At 40.1% G+C, this 20,913-nt stretch overlaps 1 protein-coding gene and 1 long non-coding RNA gene across 12 annotated transcripts in view; one reads left to right on the top strand and one right to left on the bottom strand.

The window, feature by feature from the left end:
* The first annotated feature begins 5,137 nt into the window (after nucleotides 1–5,137).
* Nucleotides 5,138–20,913, top strand: part of EHBP1 (EH domain binding protein 1) — a 375,396-nt gene continuing 359,620 nt past the window's right edge. For 9 of the 11 annotated variants that reach the window (XM_049650275.1, XM_049650287.1, XM_049650284.1 and 6 more), the window contains exon 1: nucleotides 9,962–10,173. Coding sequence is in view for 1 of the 11 variants with exons in the window: in XM_049650285.1 (XP_049506242.1) it covers nucleotides 10,172–10,173 (2 nt within the window). In the remaining 10 variants the exon portion in view is untranslated. Of the gene's footprint in view, nucleotides 5,296–9,961; nucleotides 10,174–13,043; nucleotides 13,089–20,913 lie in introns of those variants that run through there. The other 2 variants (XM_049650277.1, XM_049650279.1) reach the window with 2 other exon arrangements.
* LOC125936266 (uncharacterized) lies at nucleotides 6,652–9,819 on the bottom strand. The gene is made up of 2 exons (XR_007461977.1): nucleotides 9,682–9,819; nucleotides 6,652–7,323 (listed from the first exon to the last, which is right to left on the bottom strand). It is a non-coding gene; the product is annotated as an uncharacterized LOC125936266 (long non-coding RNA).

The following is a 20,913-nucleotide window of genomic DNA, read 5'->3' on the forward strand; positions in this document are numbered from 1 at the left end:
ATGTTTCTTTATTTTTGAAGGAGAGAGAGATAGAGCGTGAGTGGGGCAGAGAGAGAGGGAGACACAGAATCTGAAGCAGGCTCCAGGCTCTGAGCTGTCAGCACAGAGCCTGACGTGGGGCTCAAACCCACAAACCGCGAGATCATGACCTGAGCAGAAGTTGGACGCTCAACCGACTGAGCCACCCAGGTACCCCGAGAATCTATGTTTTAATACTAAATGTATTCTCAATTCACAGTTGATTCACAGCCTGGTTTTTTTCTCTTTGTTTACATGTTGGCAAAATGTGAAGAATATAAAAATATAAAAACTAGTAATATGATTTCTGACCCTCCTCATAGGGGTTGCAGAAAAACTGTTCTTGATGTAAGCAAGAGCTATACTGTGTTTGAGATGAATTTTGCCCTCTTCAGTTCTTGAGGGGTTTGGAACGATCTGGAAGTGAGGTTAATGCTGCTGTTGAACTTTTTTTTTTTTTATGAACTTGAAACAATTTATTTACAAGTTGTTACTAAAGACTGTCAGAGAAAAATGTTTGTGGACATAGTATCCAAAAGGCTGACAGAACCCAGAACTTGCTTGGTATTCAAAGGAGAGCTCATCCAACATTATCCTGCACACTGTATAATTACTTGCATGTTGGGAGCCAAAAAAGGGAATGCAATCCTGTGAATGTGTGTTTATACTGGAGACTTTGAGAAGCAAAACAATTCAGCAAGTATTCTTCAACCCCAGCATCTGGGAATAATTAATTGGCTTGCTATGGTTTATAGCATAAATTGATAAAGTTGTCTGAAGCATTGAGGCCCTTTGCCTTATTTAAAACTTTCTGCTTTAGGGTTTTACATTGTGGCTAATTTTAGTAAATCTTTTTATTTTTAATCCTAAAATGGGTGACAAGGAAGAACCTTCTGCTTATGGTTTCTTGATCATTTTCTTTTTGGTCTTATTCCCAATGTGTTCAGGAAGCTGGTGCTCACACACCTCTGGGAGCCTCCCTTCTTCCTTGCCGCGTAATGCTGCAGGGGCAAAGAGCTCTCAAAAGTGAGGCTCTGGAAAATGTTGTTGGGTTTTTACATATTGTTTTCAGGAAACACTTATCGGCGCTCTGAAGAGTTTCTCTGGAAAATAGAACGTATTTTTGCTCCATTTTACAAATTTTAGGCCAGGGCATTAGAGATTGTCATGTGAGACTCTCAATCTATTACATATGGAAAGTATTGTGATGAGTTCTGATGGTTTATGTGAAGTGCTGCATTCCTTTAATTGTGGCTTTTGGGAAGAAAGCACAGTCCATACAGTTGACCCTTGAGCAATACCAGGGTTGGGGGGCCAACCCTCCATGCAGCCAAAAGTCCACATATAACTTTTGACTCTAAAACTTAACTGATAATAGCCTACTGTTGACCAGAAGCCTTACTGATAACATAAACAGTTGATTAATATGTTTTTTGTATGTTATATATATTATATTACATACTGTATTCTTACACTAAAGTAGATAGAGAGAAGAAAATGTTATTAAAATCAAAGGAAAAAGAAAATGCATTTACAACACCGTACTGTGAAAAATCCACAAAAATGCACAGGTACACCTGTGCAGTTCAAACCCTTTGTTCAAGGGGCAACTGTATATATCATGTCTTCTCTATCCAACCTAACAATTCAACATGTTACAAAGAACTTATCAGTCACTGGGGATTCTCCTCTGGTTTCTTACTGAGGCATGCTAGAATGAAACACAACTGTCACTCAGACCTTAGTTTAATTTGGTATTTCAGAGTAAGAGCAAATGTCTTACTTTTGTTGGCTGAGTGTTCCAAGTGTTTAACAGCACTAAAAGTTTTCTATAGCACTTTTAAAAGCTCAAATTTCACAACATCCAGCTCTTTTCTTTTGAATCCTGGTGAGAAACAAACTGAGGAACTCCTCAAATACAGCCAGGATTTCACCCCACCTCTCTCTTTTCTCCGGATTCATCTCCACACCTTGACAACTGTTTGAAATCACTTGTGACCTATATTTCAGGTTTCTTTGGACTAAATATATGTCATCGTTCTTCACGGCCAAATATAACTTCTAGAAAGATTTCTGTTTATGTGGCGGCTGTACTCACCAAGAGTAACCAGCCTGAGGTTCAGTTGTTAGGCTGGCACACTCACTGCCCCAGAGCCAGAAGATGATCAGTTAGAGAGCTACTTCCAGTCTCTGTACAGTGTGACACGTTCCTGTTCCTTTCTTTCTTCAAGACTCAGAAGTAGGGACTGGACCTTACATCTATGGCAGGGCAGGGGATGTACTCTCATGCTACCACTCTCAAAAGCCAGTGCGTGTCCAGTGCCTAGATTGGTACCAGTTGGTTATGAGTTTTCTCAGATCTGTTTTCTGATACCAAAAAAACATAAGTTACATGAATACAGAGAACTTCCCTGTCATTACCACTGTACCTTATCATGCAGAAACATTCCTGGTGCATATCACTTAATATTTTGCCGATGAGTGAACAAAAAGGATAAGTGGGTGTGCAAATGAGGTGAGTTTTTCCTGAAGCTGAGTTTATTCATTTTCAGAACTTCTTTTTTTTTTTATGTTTATTTATTCTTGAGAGAGACAGACAGATAGAGTGTGAGCAGGGGAGGGGCAGGGAGAGAAGAAGATACGGAATCTGAAGCAGTTTCCGGGCTCTGAGCTGTAGGCACAGAGCCCAATGTGTGGCCTGAACTCTTGACCTGAGCTAAAGTTGGACGCTCAACTGACTGAGCCACCTAGGTGCGCCTATTCATTTTCAGAACTTCTAATAATATGTTCTTCTTGCTTTTCCCCTTTAAAATGTGTTTATTTTGTAAAAATTATTACATAAGGTAAAAATGTTATTAGGGAGATTTTAGACAAATGGGAGCTATTAAGCAATATCATATTAGTTCCCCAAATTCATGTATTCATCCAGAAAGTTCAGAATCTGGAAATCACTCCCCAAAGCATGTTCTTTCTTGCTGTTGCCTTGTCTCTTATGACTCTTATGTCTCTTATTATCCTTTTCTTCATAAAAGCTGTCTCAGAAGAGGTAACAAAAAGTTAATTTATATGAACCAAGGTGAAGAACGGAATTCGGATTCAGAATCACCAACAAAGTTGAGCATTCACTTAGTACTGTGCATGTGCACATGCTACCCTACTTAAATTCTGAGATATGCATTATTATTTCCCTTTTACATAGTGAAAAGTGAGCTAGATTTTGGGTGCCCCAGATCCTCCCCCACATAAGAAGATTGGAGGGCTGAGGAGGTCCAGAAGGTTAATGGAAGATGTGAGACTAAATGGTGCTTTCCCAGTTAAGAGTGATTTGGTTGGGAAGAGAGTGACATTATGTTAAGAGTAAAGATGAGGAGGAAGAGTGAGCATACTGTAGTTTGGAACAGAGTCCAGACTGACTTGAATGGAAAGCAAGCAGCAGATAGGAAGATTGTGGATGCTCAGATCGCCTAAGACCATCATTTTGCAAGCATGAAGCTTCAAAACTTGATATGTTCTAAAGCTTGCTAACTTCTCAGGTTCCCACTCAGTCAGTCAATGCCCTGAAAGACATATTTGTCTCTGAATTTCTTTACTTGACTATTTTTGGCTTTACATAATGTTGCTTAGGAAGATGATTGTGCTCTTAACTGCTGGTCATGTTTCCCTATAAGAAAGATTCTCTTCAGACCTTAGTAGGTTGTAGGTTTTTAAGCATAATCAGTCAATAGCCCCTACTGCTGACTGTGCAATGTGAGTTTTCTATAAGAGTTCAGACTATTGAGTTAGATATTTCTAAGAGAAGCAGAAGCCTAGCCTGTTCCAAGTTTCTAGTCCCATTAATGTATCTATAAGCTCAGTGTAAAAATTGTATAACATTAATCTTATTATAAAGGTTTACTTTTTCCAGTGGTGTTAGCCTATTGATCTAAGGATATGTGCACTATTGTTAACTCTGAGTCATCTCATTTGAAGAGTGGAAAGCTGATAAGCTTGACAATGTGTGTACATGTAAAGTACCTAGTTCAATGACAGGTGGTAGGTGTTTAACAAACTGTAAATACAGTGGATTCTCATTATTTGTGGGTCCTAATTTTGTGAATTTGCCTACTTCCTAAAATTTATGTGTAACCCCCAAATCAATATGGCACTTTCATGGTCATTCATGGATGTGGGCAATGAAAAATTTGAGTCACCTGACCTACACATTCCCAGCTGAAGGTGAACAAGAACTCTCTTTTCTCCGGATTACATATTAAATAAGGAAATAAATCGTCTTTAAAGAGGAACATATATAATACAAAGTTATGTATTAATCAGTTGATGAAAATGTGACCACAGCTCACAGGAACCTAAACCTGCATGTTCCCTAGGAACAATGGTCCCATATTTGCTAATCAGTGTTCCCAGCAACTTTGTACCACAAAATCTATTGCATTTATTATTGTAGTCATTTAAGAAAGCCAAACTCTGGTTTCTACCTAAGCCCAATTTATTAAGAGCATCAATGATTTTGTAAAGTTATATCAGATTCCACCATCTTTCCTATGTTTACACCTTAGCAAGATTCTCGAAGAGGTATCTTCTCATGGTCCACGTTCAATGAAACGTCCTTTCAGTTCTTGAGCCAATCTTGCTTGGGTTAATAATCTCTGACTCAGGCCCACCGGTTTGTTAAGTTTGGCATGAAGTCAGACCTTCCCCGTCCAACCCCCCCCCCCCCAACTCTTGCCAGACCTGTATACCCACTAGAATGATTGATTTCTCGGGTTGAACCTTCAAGTCTACTTCACAGCCCATCATCCTGGAATTCTATATCCAAAGATGAGGCCTGTGTGTCTGCATCACTACTGAATCTCCTTACCTCTGTGTTTCCTACAAGTGAGGATCTACCATGTGACACTCGGTTAAGCTGGGCAGAGAGACCCATAAAGAGTTGTAACATAAATAATGGTGTCAATGATGTGTAGATGGTGCTGTGGGAGTATGAAGGAGAGACAGTAAATCCAGCAGGAAGCCTCTCTGGGAAGGAGAATCAGATGTTACCCACTAACTGGGCAGACTCCCAGTTACCACCTTGTCATATCTGTGATGGCATAATGGGAGGCCTTGAGTGCAACTTGGTAGAGGGAAGTCAGGAGACTTGGTCACAGGCCACCTCTGCCTTCGCAGCTGTTTGACAGCAGGCAAGTTACCTCACTTCTCAGTTTAGATATCTCCTCTATGAAATGGAAGTAATAATACCAACCTCACAGATTTCTTATGAAGATCAAACAAGATAATGTAAGTGATAAAACATGGTATAATATATGTTTTATTTATAAAAGTAATGTGTGTTATTGCAGAGAGGTAATGTTCATGCAAACATTTGGACTGTTCTAATTTCAAAGTTTAACTAATATTAGGATGCTATGATGTATAAGAATGACAAAAAATATAGACTGTCAGCCATGGAGATCAAATGCAAGGACCTCACAGGCCCTAGAGATTGTTGAGAAAGAGTACAAGTTCCTGATTCCACAATCCTGAAACATGTTATAAGGAAAAGTACATGTCTCAGTGCTCCTGAAATCTCCCTCCAGCTCTTTGTTCCCCCTTCTCCTTGTTTGGAGAGCAGGACTTAATTCAGAGTAATTCTAAACGTTAGAAATGAAGGATTTTTTTTTTTCTCTATCCTACTTGAGATTAGGCGCTCTTAAGAGGACAGCGGCTGAAGAATGCTAAGAATTCTTCCCTCCACCCAGTCAGGAATGTGTCCTGCTTGGGGTGCTTAGGAAGAATGTGAGGGCTGCCAGATAAGGCCCAGAGCTTGGCCATTGTGGGCTTGTTGCGAAAGGGGGATGGGAGGAGCCCTCCTCCAGAACCAGGCCTTCCTCAAGATCTCCCAGAGGTTGCTCTCTGGCTGACAGTAGAGACAAGAGCTGGTGCTGCAGAACTAACTTCTGCAGACCATGAGTGAAGAGACAGCTCAGCCAGACATGTGAAACAAAGACACAACAGTGTTCTCAGGCTTTGGGGGAAGTATTCTGGAATCAACACAGATGTGAGCTTGACCACAGGCTGTGCTTCTTACCAGTTAGCTGCATAACCTGAATCAGATACTCTAGGAGCTTGGGTTTCCTCATCTGTAAAATGCAAATAATAATAGCACCTGCCTAGTATAGTTGTGGGGAGCATTGACTAAAATGATGTATATAAAACACTTAGCATAGCACCTGTCCACAAATGGGGGCTATAAAGCCTATTTTTATATACTAGCTTTTAAACAGTTTCAAGATCCTGTATTTATTCAATGTTATAGTATATAATGTGCTTTCATATTTGTTACTTCTTTTTTTTTTATTGGTCCCAGTAATTTTTTTTATATTATAAGACAATTTTATTTGTCAATTATATCTTAGCAAAATTGGGGAAAAAATATGTGCCTCCAGAGGAAAGTCCACAAACCACCTATGGAATATCTTTCTCCCACATACTGACCCTGAATTTGATCAAGCATCTATATTTAAATGTCAGTTTATAATTACAACTTACAAGAGGCATATTTGAAACAATAGCATACAAATGTAATCAGTAAAATCTAGACCATTTCTTCAACACATAAATTCCAAGGGAGATAAACAAAAAGAGAAAAAATCCTAGAGTGTTACTTCTTTTTAATTGCATTAAGCAATATTGTGAACTTGGGTATCCTAGGGATGATTTGTAGATAGTCATCTTTTAGAACAAGTAATAGAATGTCAGATTTGACAGTTATCCTTGGGTCTTCTCTTAGCTCTTGTCCACACTGTATCCCTATCCCAGTTTTTCTAGTGAACTTCCAGTTACAGCTGCCTCCCTCCTTCCCAGGCATATTGACTCCATTCAACCAGTGTAGCTGCTCTTATGCAAGTTCCAATGGGAGCTTGGAAGAAGCCGTTGTCAGAGGTCATAGAGAGGCTCAAAGGCTTCAGGGATTCTATCAGGTAGAGTTATCCTTGAGGGGCCCTGGGGGGAAGCCAGAATGCCTACTTGACTCCATTACGTTTGGGTCTCAAAGTTCAACCTCTGTTGGAGAAGGCCTGCCCTGCTCCATGCTCTTATCAGGGTTCTCTTTGCTTGTTGCTTTGCTTCTGCCAGCCTTTCTTCTCCTGGGGCAAGACTGTTGTAGAACTCCCAGAAGAATGTGGTTCTGCAAACCAACTCTGACTCTTGGTGTTCCTGAAGCCATGGTGCCACTCCACTTTGCTGGAGCCTGAGTCTTGATTCCTACAGCTACAGTGGATCGATTGTGTACTTCTGTAGACTTGATTGTGGATTTTTAGTCTCCTCCTGGTAAAGGAGAGATAAGGATGGCAGTTGACCTATTTCCTGAAGTCTCTGTGAACTTCCTGACAATTTTCTCTTCCCTAGTCTTGGTCCCCTGTAATAATCAGCCATGGACTCTGGACATGGAATCCTACGTCCAGCTGGGAGCAAGCTTACCTCTCCACTGATTGCCTTATTGCTTCTGGGCTGGTTCCTATATAACGCCACCCACCTCTCATTCTAGAATCTCAGAGAAACTTCATCCTTTACTGACAGTAAATATTTTCTGGAAAATACATGCCAAGACCATTGCTTTTATTGAGCTTCTTAAATTCCTGAGCATATGGCCTGAGGCAAAATGGGACTACAGTTTTCTGAGTTGGCAGGAAGGCTAGTGAGCAAGAGACAATGGTTTATGTGAGGGACTCAGGATGGGGTTTGGAGGAACTGTCCTATATGAGAGTTTAAACCTGGGGTAAGTGTCTAAAGCAGAGTCTAAATGATAGCAACCTCTGTTATGGTTATGGCATCAGTTGGTGCCAGGTAAGAGATATTCCAAGGTCTGAATAGACAAGGGTAAAGGAGGGTTGGCTACATGTGGCCAGGCTGCAGAAGGCTCATTTATGGGAGGAAGATCCAGGCCCAGGGAGGTTGGATGGCTGCAAAGAGTTGGAAAACCAGAACCTCAGTCACTAGCTAAAGTTCAGAGCACAGTCAGGCATTTGATGACACTTTTAACATATTTCATAGCCTCAGGCAAGTGTGTGCTTGATGCTGAAAGTGGCCTGAGCACCAGCCTATATTTTTTCTCCAAACACCTTCTCCTGGTGATTTGTCTGCTTTGCCTTCCACTCATGACCATGACTCAGTTACTGTTTCTTCTAAACTATTTAAACACTGTAACTGCCTTCAGCCTTGCCCAATACTACCTTTGACCTGACTCTACCTTTTGCTTTTTATCTCTGGATACAATGCTTATCCTAGGGATGTTTCATGTATCCAAAAACCATTATTTTACCCTATGATAAAATATTACACCCTATGATAAAATGCCCTATTTTACCTAGTATGGTGCTCTTCAGCCTTTCCTGTCTCACTGACCGGCACCATCAACCTCTATTTTTCCAAGCTAAAAATCTGAAATTTATCATAAACTTCCTTCACCTCTCCATCTACCATGTGCATATTTCACTACAGTGACTATCCAATCTCTATTCCACCATGTGGTAAACATCACCAGTATTTACCAATATCCAATTCTTTTCTTTCTGGGCATAGAAGAGACATATTTCCCACCTCATTTTCAGTTAAGTGCAGCCATATCACTAGTATGGACCAATGAAACATGAATAAAACTTTGCATCTTATTTCTGGGCTAAGGTAGTAAAAGAAACTTTCTCAGTTCTCTTTACCTGAAACATCCCTCTTCTCCTGTTGTGTTGAATGCAGAGGTTTTATGTTGAGATGGTAGTGTCACCAAGTCAAAGAAGCCTGGCTAACTGCATGACTGAGAAATAAGCTTTTGTGATAAACCACTGAGATGTGGGGATCATTTGTTACCATAATATAATCTATCATATCCTGACTAATACAATGAGTGAGGCCTGCTGATTTACCACTTCATATGCCCCTCCAGTCCCTTCACTGCTCTAGCTCAGGACCTCAATATCTCCTACTAGAACTATTGGAAAAGCTTTAAAAATGTCTTGTCTCCAGGTTGTCATCCCTCAGACTCATCCTCCAAACCGACATCAGAGTGGTTTTTGTGTAACTCAAATCCAGCCATGTATTTGGGCTACACTGTTTCATTGGCTCCCCATCACTGACATGATGAATAGGCTGGTGACATGACAGGTATTCTTCCTAGCCAGCCTCCTCTCCCATGCCTCTTCTCCCTACCTTTTACAACCAGCAACACTTAAGTGTTTGTAATTTCCAGAATAAGCCATGTTTCTTTGCCTTTATTTTTGCCTTTGCATTTATCATTTATCCAAAACATCTTTATACAGACTTCATCTTATTCTTTGCCTGGATAACTCCTGATTCTTCAAGAATAGTTTCTAATATCACCTTTCTGCAAAGGGCTGGAGGATGATTCAGGAGCACTGAGACATGTACTTTTCCTTATAACATGTTTCAGGATTGTGGAATCAGGAACTTGTACTCTTTCTCAACAATCTCTAGGGCCTGTGAGGTCCTTGCATTTGATCTCCATGGCTGACAGTCTATATTTTTTGTCATTCTTATACATCATAGCATCCTAATATTAGTTAAACTTTGAAATTAGAACAGTCCAAATGTTTGCATGAACATTACCTCTCTGCAATAACACACATTACTTTTATAAATAAAACATATATTATACCATGTTTTATCACTTACATTATCTTGTTTGATCTTCATAAGAAATCTGTGAGGTTGGTATTATTACTTCCATTTCATAGAGGAGATATCTAAACTGAGAAGTGAGGTAACTTGCCTGCTGTCAAACAGCTGCGAAGGCAGAGGTGGCCTGTGACCAAGTCTCCTGACTTCCCTCTACCAAGTTGCACTCAAGGCCTCCCATTATGCCATCACAGATATGACAAGGTGGTAACTGGGAGTCTGCCCAGTTAGTGGGTAACATCTGATTCTCCTTCCCAGAGACGGACTCCAGTGAGAGAGACTGGGAGTGTTGGGGGTTCAGGGAGCTGGTTAAGGCACAAGGTCATGGTGCCTTAGTAGCCATAGACTACGAAAAAAGTGATCCAGTATCTTGAGCAGCTGAGTCAAAAAGCCAAGCCAACTACCTAAGCAGTGATTTTTAAGGTATGCACTCTAGCCAACCGGGAGGCCACAAGCATCTTCCTGATGTTCCACAAACTGATCCCAAATGTAAGTCTTGTCTTTGGATCTTACTAGCAAATGGCCCTTGATGTCCTAGATTTTCAGTGTGTGTGTGTGTGTGTGTGTGTGTGTGTGTGTGTGTGTCTTTCTCTAAAGGCTACTTACTAATGTCTGCAAAATTGTTAGGAGTTGGTAGTATTTCGTATTCATAAATAAGAATTTAGCACATAAGTAGAGTTTACTGAGGACTTGACTAAGTATTCACCTGGCTGCCAGGCAACACTTGGCAGTATTTGCAAACTCCCACTATAAACATGCATGGGCAGATTGTTGAAGGATCCTCAATTTTGGGGAAGATTATTCTGTTACCAGTATCAGTGCTATGATGAGTTGATTATTCTTTTTTGTGGTTATTATTCCTGGTTTTTAATTATAAATTACCCTTCTCTATCTTCATCATCATCTATTTTCTTTGAGGTATACTGTTTGATTAACCCTATGGTAGGAGAGTGATATCACCATAATTTATCACCTTTAAGTTCTCTGTAACAAAACATTAGCATGAATATGGATTGCAGTACACATAGAACTGTCTATGTCAATATTGCTAAAGCAGATATTCACATAATCTGAACAAAATGTGTTTGCACAGCAACAGTTTGTTGCTACCAGAGAATTCTTTGGAGAGTAGGAAAGACTGGAAGAGTGTGTGAGTCTTGGAGCCTTTTGCCTCAGGTAGGTGGGACTCACGTCAAAAAAGTTTGAGAATCACTGGGTGGAGAGGGAGAACTTGGGTTCATTTTAGTGGGATAGAAAGAAATACAGAGACTAGAAGAGAGTGAATATTTGAAGGAAGACTAGGAGGCGGAAATTGGAGAGATTTCTGGTTCTGAAGAAATTATGCCTACCATGTCTTTTCAGATGTCTGTGGCCTCAGAATGGATGTGGGAGGAACAGTTAAAGGTGAATACGTATCCAGGGGGCCCTATAGGGTAGTCTGTTTCAGGCGCTGTGCAAAAATGCCTTGCCAGGGCAGGTGAGGGCTGAAATCCAGCCTACTGGTTCATTGACCATGAACCCTAGTGCCAGTGAGAGAAACCTTTCTGTAAATTGCCTCTACAGAATGCCTTTTAGTAAGTTATTTAAAAGTGCCCCTATGTGCAAATTATGGCCCTTAAGATACTCCAGGAAATCCTGGGCTACTCTTTTTTTCATGGATATACTGAAGGTGGCCACTTTTGCTCACAACCAGAGAAGATGGCTGAGTAACGTAAGGATATTGTACAGGCATTCAAGTAGACTTGAGACTTAGAGAAGAGTCCAGTAATGTGCTTATATTGTGGCAAAGTCAGAACATGGGAATTAAACAGCCTAGATACAAAATAAGGTCTTCCTTCAGTTTCTTGAAATGCCACCAAGAAAAACTTTCAAATACTGCAAAAAAAGCCATCTAGAAGGAAGAACCCATAGAGAGATGTCTTCTTATTCTGAGCATCTTTGGGTTTAGATTCAGGCAAAAGGAAATCATCTGGTTATTATGAATAATTAAAAATTCCTTAAATGAAGCTGGCCAAAATAGAGCTATCCTCTTCAAAAACCAGTTCTAAATCTTTCCTGGAATGCAATTTCACATGTACTTTGTTATAAGCTTTACACCTCTGTTAAGCACTGTATGCATTCTGTTTCGTAAAGTGATCCTTGTCTTCAAGTAAACTTTAGTGAATAGTAAGATATTATTAAATGTAAGGATGTAAAACAATATTTAGCTTGGCTCCTGAAAGTTATTCATGTTGATTTCTTATCTAGTAACTATTGAGGGAGATGCGCTGACATTGTGCTATTTTTGGTGACTGAATTGCCATATTCCTTTCAGAATTCACATTTCAAAAATGGCAATGGTAGTGTCAGTGGTTACCTTTATTTCATTTACCCTAGTGACTGAGTGACTATTTATTTGGTATGAATAAAGCTGAGGGTTAGCGCATGTCTCTGGCACACTAGCCATAATCCTACAGGACTGTGTGGTTGAGAAATTCCCATGTGGGCTTGATGAATTGTACAAGATCCATTATTTTTGTTTTCTAATGGTTTCCCAACCCACAAAAGTCCAGGCCATTGTATTGTTGGAAGAGCAGGCGGAAACCACATTGCTTTAAAAAGTTTAAAAAAAAAAATTAAAGAATTCTGAAAACAAAAACAAAAACAAAAAATAAACCAAAACAAAAAACCAAAACATGGTCCCCCACCTGTAGTCAGTGGAATTTAGGTTCCCAAGGGTTATGGTCAATTTCCACAACTTGCTCCCTTAAGCTATGAGTGGGCAGGCCTATAACATCGTTGTTTGTCTTAATTCTTAACATGTGTGTAAGGGCCAAAAGACATCAAATACAGGGGCTTTGGAGGGTAAAGCCATAACAGCAAATAAATGCAGCTTTTTAAAGATCCAGATGAAGGAATAAGGGGAAAATACTGTAAAAGCAATATTCACGCCCATCTTTTTTGTCCCCCAGATGGAATAGGGTATGTTGTTTTGTTTCCCTTTTGATTCATAACCTGGTGTCAGCACTGGAAAAGAATAAAAACAAGTAACTAGCACTGTAAGTTCATAACATGCATTCATATATGTTAGCTTGAGAGTCAAAATAGCCATGTTATTAGGTTCATTTTAATGTAGAGAACACTGAGACTTAGGCTACCTGACTCACTCAGGACAACTCAGCTTGACAGGTACAGCCTGGACTCCAAGCCCCATCTTCTGATCCTAAAGTCCATGCTTTGCATTTTTTCAGCATACTCTAAAACCAAATGGCATCCCTTTTTTATCTGACCTCCCACAATAATTCATACCAGTTTAATCAATCCCCAGGTAATGGAAAACTGATTTAACTCTAACATCAATGTCATACCTGTTACTTCAGGAATCCAGATGCCTCTTGGCTGGTTCTGCCGTTTTTACAACCCATGTAAGTATGAAAAGCTTGAGAACACCATAACCTCCCCCAGAAAGCCGAGGTGACATTAACCTGAATTCAGTCTGGAGGCTTCTCCTGATTTGCTGCAGATCTCACATCATGGGGACCTGTACCTAATAAATTTTAGCCACTGTCATTCCTTTATAATCAGCCTAATTACCCTAACATTCATATTTTTCTTTGGATTACTTTTGTTTTCCATCTAGTTTAATGTAGTCCTCCATTCCATCTTGACCCCAATCAACTCTCTTAATATTTCAGTCTCTTGTCTGAAGGTCCATTAGGTAGCTAGCACCTGGAGGTGTTAGAAAACCTTATGCCTTTTTCACCGTTGCAAGTGAATATCTATGTATCTATATTACAAATTTCTCAACAGTAATTAAAGACTTGCCACAGACACTCAATACAAAGCATAAAAGTTGTATTGACAGAAACATTTTTAATAAAAAATAACATGGTGTTGACCACCAAATACACAGGGATGGGGTTGTTAAATTATATAACAACTTGGTTTCAAGGTTAAATCTCAACCATCACCAGCAAAGTGTGTTGTACCAAATGCCCAGAGGTCTGGAGCTAAAACCACAGCTAAACTGAGATTTGGGATATATTTTAGTTTTGGCACATACAAGAAACAAGAGGACAAGGCATGGTTCGTTTGAGCATTTGTTCAAAGCATACTGAGTGTATGAATCCCCCACCACAAATTACCCTCTTCCACGGTTCCCATTCAACTTCCAAATAAAAGAAATTGAGAAAGTATTTCTCCCCAAATGTTGAGGGATTTGTCCTTCTTTATGATTTTTTATCAACCAAAGAAGAATCTTAAAGGAAAACACCTTCCAGCCTTGTGTCTTCTTCTTTATGAACTGTTTCATTGGGTTAAAGAAAGATCATCAGGTCAGAAAAGAAAGTTCTGCTCCTAGCCGGAGACCTACTCCTGTAAAGACTTTTTACAGTCAGTAAACAGTCAGTCTCCCCTGCTCATGCACTGTCTGTCTCTCTCAAGAATAAGTAAACATTAATTTTTTCTTTTAAATTATATATAAAAAAGATAAAGTATTTAAAAACCTGAATACATGTAAGATAGCATGACTGAAATGAGGCAGTGGCCTATAACAACTGCTCTGGTGACTTCTCACAGCACAATTCTATGCTATTGAGAGTCTTTTTTTTTTTTTAATGTTTATTTTTGACAGAGAGAGAGACAGAGCATGAGCAGGGGAGGGGTAGAGGGAGAGAGGGAGACACAGAATCTGAAGCAAAGCAGGCTCCAGGCTCTGAGCTGTCAGCACAGAGCCCGACACGGGGCTCGAACTCACTAGCTGTGAGATCATGACCTGAGCTGAAGTCGGATGCTCAACTGACTGAGCCACCCAGGCACCCCTCTATTGACAGTCTTTATCTGAAGTCTGACAAATTTGTTTGTAAAATCTGTCTTTGCCAGAAACATTGGCAGGGCATTCATAACCAACCCTTCTGTGCTTAAGAGCTACATAAAATAGTAGTTCTACATAAATACATAGAATAGCTAGAACAACGTAAATTATGGAAAACTGTGTTCCCCCGTTAGTTTTGCACCTGGAAGGAAATACCTAGCCTCTGAATGAATAGTGATGGGATGTTAGGGAGACTGTATCATGTCACAAGAGGGAGTTAGAAGACAGGAAGTTAGGGTAGTATCTCAGAGGACTCTGACTAGGATAAGGAAGGGGCTGAGGTACCTGGGCATATTTATTCCAGAGAAACAAATGTTATGGGAAGAACACAAATGCTGCCACAAAATATTGAAAGGGCTGTTACAGAAAAGATGATTAGATACTCTGTTCCAGAAGGCAGATCATTGGAATAAAATGAAGATGTTGAATTGAATGATCTCTAAGTTCCCTTAAATAAAATTCTGGTGTTTCAAAGTTACAAGGAGAGAGGCTGTGGCTCAGCACAGCACATAAATATGAGTTTTCCTTCAATGGGCAGAGACACCCAATCCTTAATATATTTTGACATTTGGAAGAAGTCTGGATTGCCATTTAAGAAAAAGGTAGAGGGCATGCCTACATTCTGAGTAAATCAAGCTCTATGACAGCATGGCCTCTCCAATTCTAAGATATTTTAATTCTTTAGTAGGATGTGATGTGTCATAGAAAGTGCTAAATAAGGGGTCTATGTGTCCTTCATTGGCCATGGGGGTAGATACTGTCTAGGTAGAGATTGTTGTCATTCTCCAGTTCTCCCGGCTTGGAAATTGCTAAGAAGCAGATTTTCCAGTGCATTTGAATTAATAGTCTTATTTCTACTTTATCTGGGATTTTTTGGTTGTTGTTCATTGTAAACATCTGTGAAGTTTTTTTTATAGCAGCTATAAAACCAAAGCCACATACAAGCACGCACCAAGAAAATCCTATACTCAGCCTGGAATGAGGATGTCATTGGATACTGTTTTGCAGATAGCATGTGGTAAACTGATTGACAAAGTCTAGAAATAAATCAAGATTATCCTAACGTTTAGAAATCTGACAGACAGATGGTGCCAACACGTTTCAAGCTCTTAACTAGGTCATAGTCTTATAATAAGTTATGATGTTTCCTGACCTTCTAGGCAGCTATCCTGCCTACCTCTAGGGTTTGGGTTTGGTGGAACAATTTCACCATCAACTACCTATAAATTCTCTCACTGGAAGAATAAGATTAACAAGAGCAAATTCACCGAACATCCTATTAACACTGAAGTGAAGCTCATCCCAGCAGTTATGAGGGAGCTAAACATGTAAAGGTCATGCACAAGAACAACTTGTATACTAAGCAAGAAATAGAAGACAGAAGGCCAAAAGAAACAATAGATATATTGGGATACCTTCAACTGCAAGTGCCAGAAAACCCACCTCAAAATGGCCTAAGCAGAGGGAATTTATTGACTTACATAGCTGAAAATTTCAGGTTTGGCTGGACTCAAAGATGCAGATGATGTCCAGACAACATTCACAACGCACTCCCCTAGATCTATCTCTCATCTTCGCTTCATTCTCAGAAGATTCTTTTCACCTGGTGGCCCCTAAAAACTCCAGGCTTACATTCTTCCCAACCCCAAGTCAAATAGAGACAGTGCCTTTTTCCCAGCAGTTTTCGCACAAGGCCCTGATTGATTTCATTGGCTTGTTTTTGGTCATGTGCACCTTCTTCACTAATGGTAGAGGCCTAGAGCTGGGTTTATAAAGTCAGCACCTAAACCACAAGGACAGAAAATGGGAAAACTAGGGAAGGAGGAGGAATAAATGCTGGGCAGGCAAAACCCACAGATGTCTATTTGCTAGAATAGCTTCAAGCAATGTGGTAACATCACTGATGTCTGGGAAATTTCTATAGGCTGTAGACCCAGGCAGTTGGAGTTTCAGACGTTGCTATTTTATGAATAGAAGCTCCAGTTCCATCATAGATGAGGATATAGCAGCTCTAAGCACACCAACCAGTTCTGGATTTTGGAAGGTCTTTAGTCTAAGAATCAGTGTCAGCCACATTTGGCACAAGAAGACCCCATATTCTCAGAGTAGATAAGGCTACTCTATATCAGGCATACACATTGGAACTTATCTAGTAGTGCCATCTTAAGAAACAAAGAACAACTCTGTGACAGTATGGGGATGTGCATAAATGTTCAGATGCAAGTGTCAGTAGTCTTGGTGCTGTATCACTGAGAAGCCCTTAGAAGAGCACAATAGACAAACAGTGGTCTTGGAAACTCATCTTTCATGTGGCAGTGGGTAGAAAAGGGAGGGGACAATAAGTTAAAACCTGGGCTAGACTCCACTGTGTGGGAGTAGGGGAAATCACTCCTTGAGAAAGAAGGAAAGGTAATAGCTTATTGCTCTGCTCCATTTTCGAGGTGGATGGGTAAGTCTGGACAAAGTAAAACTTTTCAGCAAGTTGAAAAATGAGTTCTTCAGTCAAGGTAGGGAAAAGCCACTGTGGAAGAAAACAAGGGAAAGGCTCTAGTTCTTGAGGGTTTAAAATGAGCCATTGAGTTTTAGGAGCCATAATTTGACTTTGAGCACATGAAGACATTGGCATATATGTCCCTTGGGGGCAGCTCCTTTTGCCCACTATTGCCAAACTTTTAGTTACAGTCAGGTGTGGATATGCCTTTTAACAAGAATTTGTATTTCTTAATGATACAAAAGGCCTGAAGTCCATCAATGACTTAAAAGGAAAATCATGTTCCTGTCTTCCAGCCTCCTTTTCATGAAGTCTAGCAGGGAAGGAAGGAAGGAGGAAGGGAACTCCATATATTCACTAGGATTGTAATAACAAAGTACCACAGACTGTGTGGCTTAAAAAATGGAAATTTATCATCTCATAGTTCTGCAGGTTAGAATTTTAAGATTGTGGTATAGATGGTGTTGGTTTCTTCTGAGCACTGTGAGGAAGAATCAGCTCCATGCCTCTTCCCTAGCTTCTGGTGGTTTTCTGGCAATCTTTGGCATTCCTTGGCTTATAAATGCATCACCCCAATCTGTGCCTTCATCTTCACATGGTATTCTTCCTATGTGGCCATCTGAGTCCAAATTTCCCATTTTTATAAGGATACCAGTCATATTGGATTAGAGCCCTTGCTAATCTCTTCTTTTTTTAAATTTTTTTAATGTTTATTTATTTTGGAGAGAAAGAGACAGAGCATGAGCAGGAGAGGGGCAGAGAGAGAGGGAGACACAGAATCTGAAGCAGGCTCCAAGCTCTGAGCTGTTAGCACAGAGCCTGATGCGGGGCTCAAACTCATGAGCAGTGAGATCATGACCCGAGGCAAAGTCGGATGGCCAACCGACTGAGCCACCCAGGTGCCCCCTAATGATCTCTTCTTTACTACCTCTTCAATAACCTTTGTTCCAAATAAGGTCACATTCTGAGGTACTGGGGGTTAAGACCTCAACATATGGGGGAGGGTGTACACAATTCAAACCATAACAGTCCATAATCATTCTTAATATTCTAGAAGTTATAAATGGCTGCACATTTTGCTCCAGTGTTTGAATTATAGCACTAAATATATACTTAATATTATGATGGCATTGGGGAGGGGAGTGTACACTTCAGAATTCCCTCTTTCCCATCACTGAGATAATCCTGGTGACTGAAGGATAAAAAAACAGATTCTTCCAGCTTGAAAGATTTATATATCTTTTGAGTCAAAAACTGGAGGAAAATCAAAATTCCTTTTGTATAAAGGGACTGAGTCTTTGACTTTCCAAGCAACGGGAGAGGAGAACCCGTTGTTACTTTACTCTCAGTAGGGACAGGAGAATACAGTGCTTCTCTTTCTACTCCCCCTCTCTGAAGTAGGAGCATGGGAATGGGGTTGGTTAATTCCTAATTTGGCTTTTGAGAGCGATTTCTCCTATTTCTGATACAAACTAATTGATCACATGTTTCTGCAAATACCCACTTGCCCAGTGTGAGTGAGGCTTTGTGCTGAACAAAAAGAAGACAGCCGTACATTTAACCACAGTCAAGTCCTTTGTGGGGCAGACAGGAATAACATGCATGATTGCAACCCATAAATAATACACCTCATGTCATCTGCATTTTGCCTACCCTTTAAAACAGAGTCTGCTATTCCTGGACAAGCCAATGTTAATCCTAGACTCCTAACTTCAGGGCCAGTTCTTGCAGGGAGTGGCATTTCCCTTCACCTCTTCCTCTCTCTATATTTTCGGTCCAGCCAAGCATAAATAAGTAGGCAGTTTCTACCCTGATCACTGAAGCTCTAAAGATAGGGCACTGAACCCACTAAATGATGAATACATGCCATATGGAGCTAACGGCAAGTTCGGATATAAATTATCTCTGTATTGCTCTCTGCATTGCAGATAAAAAGTCCCTTGTGTCATCTCTTTGTACTGAGCTGTGTGTATCTGAAAACAGCAAAAATCACTGAGAAAAGTGGGACATTTAATTTTGTCTAAAAAGGACTGGGTATTGCTTGCATTGATTAGTGAATGTTTTTAAAACATTATTTGATGTTGTGCACAATTTATTTCATTGGAATCTTATATTTGAAGCAAATATTTGAATTCTTCTGGCCAGCTGTATTGATAGTGCAGTGCAGTGTACAAGAGTTGGAGTCAAAAGACCCTGGTGTGGGTTCCTGCACTGAGAATAACATTTGCCAAACATTTGCAGAATACTAACAACTGTTCTGGGCAGATTATGTAGGTTATATCATTTACTCTTCACAACAACTTTAACAGACAGGTCCTACTATTCCCAATTTGTATGTGAGAAAACCATTCAGATAGCTATGAGAAGAGCTGGATTCAAATCCACGCTGTCAGCCATAAAGTCCATGCTCTTTCCACTACTCCATGTGACCTCTTGCCTTCTGGCTGTTTTGACCTGAAGCAGACACAAATACTTTCTTGGTCTCGTTATTCTTAGGGGAATTAAATTAAATATTCTCTAAGATCCTTCTGAGCTCTGAACACTGTCTGTGATCACTCCCTTTCTACTTTTCAAAATCTGAGTAAGCCTTTTATTTAAATACTACCCTCCTTCTTCAAACCCTAAGATAATCTTCCTGTGGATGGAGGGAGGGGGGTAAACCTTTTCTGCATCAAAGATTAGAAATTATAAAGTTCAGAAATTGTTTTGCCTTAGGCCTATCTTCCTGTTGACCTACGTGCAGTCTTCTACTAGCACAAAGAGAGCATAAGAAATCCCAGTGTCCTTCAGCAGTCCCGAGGGTCTCAGACAATGTATGGTTGCGTTGTGTGATATATGTGTTTCCCTTCTGTATAGAAGTATGAACTATTTAGGAATACAAGTAACCACTTATTGTCTACCTAATTTTCTTGGTATTCCTACCTAGATTCAATAAAAATACATTTGAAACATGGCATATTAATTTCTCATTAAGCTTTCCCAATTTTCTTTATGGATTGATGTGCCAAGCTAAATACAAGAGGATAGCTATGTTCTATGAAACCATCTGTAAGCATACCAATACCAAGAACAAAAATATTGCTTTCAGGATACTCCTAGGGGTGGCTGACTGGCTCAGTCGGTAGAATGTATAACTCTTGATCTTGAGGTCATGAATTCAAGCCTCGTATTCGGATCAGAGATTACTTAGAGAAAAAAAAAGATACCCTGAAGGGCTCCAGAAACTGCACAGAATGGCTATGGAAAGATTAAGAGGCAAGAGTAAGTATGGCCTTAATAAAGTCTTGGATTGAGGAGATTCAAGGAAAGATAGCAAAAGTGACCTAGTCCCAAAGTAGTTACTGCTAAAATTTTCAAATGAGTGAACTAATAGATGACTTCTTCACCAGAATGTGTAAGTATACAAAATATTAGATGTGCCTACTTTTGAAAGAAGAAGAGAGGAACTTTCATTAAAAAAGTAGACTCTGGGGCGCCTGGGTGGCGCAGTCGGTTAAGCGTCCGACTTCAGCCAGGTCACGATCTCGCGGTCCGTGAGTTCGAGCCCCGCGTCAGGCTCTGGGCTGATGGCTCGGAGCCTGGAGCCTGTTTCCGATTCTGTGTCTCCCTCTCTCTCTGCCCCTCCCCCGTTCATGCTCTGTCTCTCTCTGTCCCAAAAATAAATTTAAAAAGTTGAAAAAAAAAAAAAAAGTAGACTCTGGAAAAGACTCCTTAGGTTGCCTTTTCATTGGAACTTGACCTTCGCAAAAGCAGTGAAGTGATATAACTAGAAGCAGATTTTTTGAAGGCTCTTTCAGGCTCTGATTTATAGCTTGAGAGATAATTATTAAGAAAGTAAATCATTGGATGTATAAGTTGGATATTTTAGATAGCATGAATGATCAAT

This window comes from Panthera uncia (genome assembly GCF_023721935.1).
Source record: "Panthera uncia isolate 11264 chromosome A3 unlocalized genomic scaffold, Puncia_PCG_1.0 HiC_scaffold_11, whole genome shotgun sequence".
Lineage (NCBI taxonomy): Eukaryota > Metazoa > Chordata > Mammalia > Carnivora > Felidae > Panthera > Panthera uncia.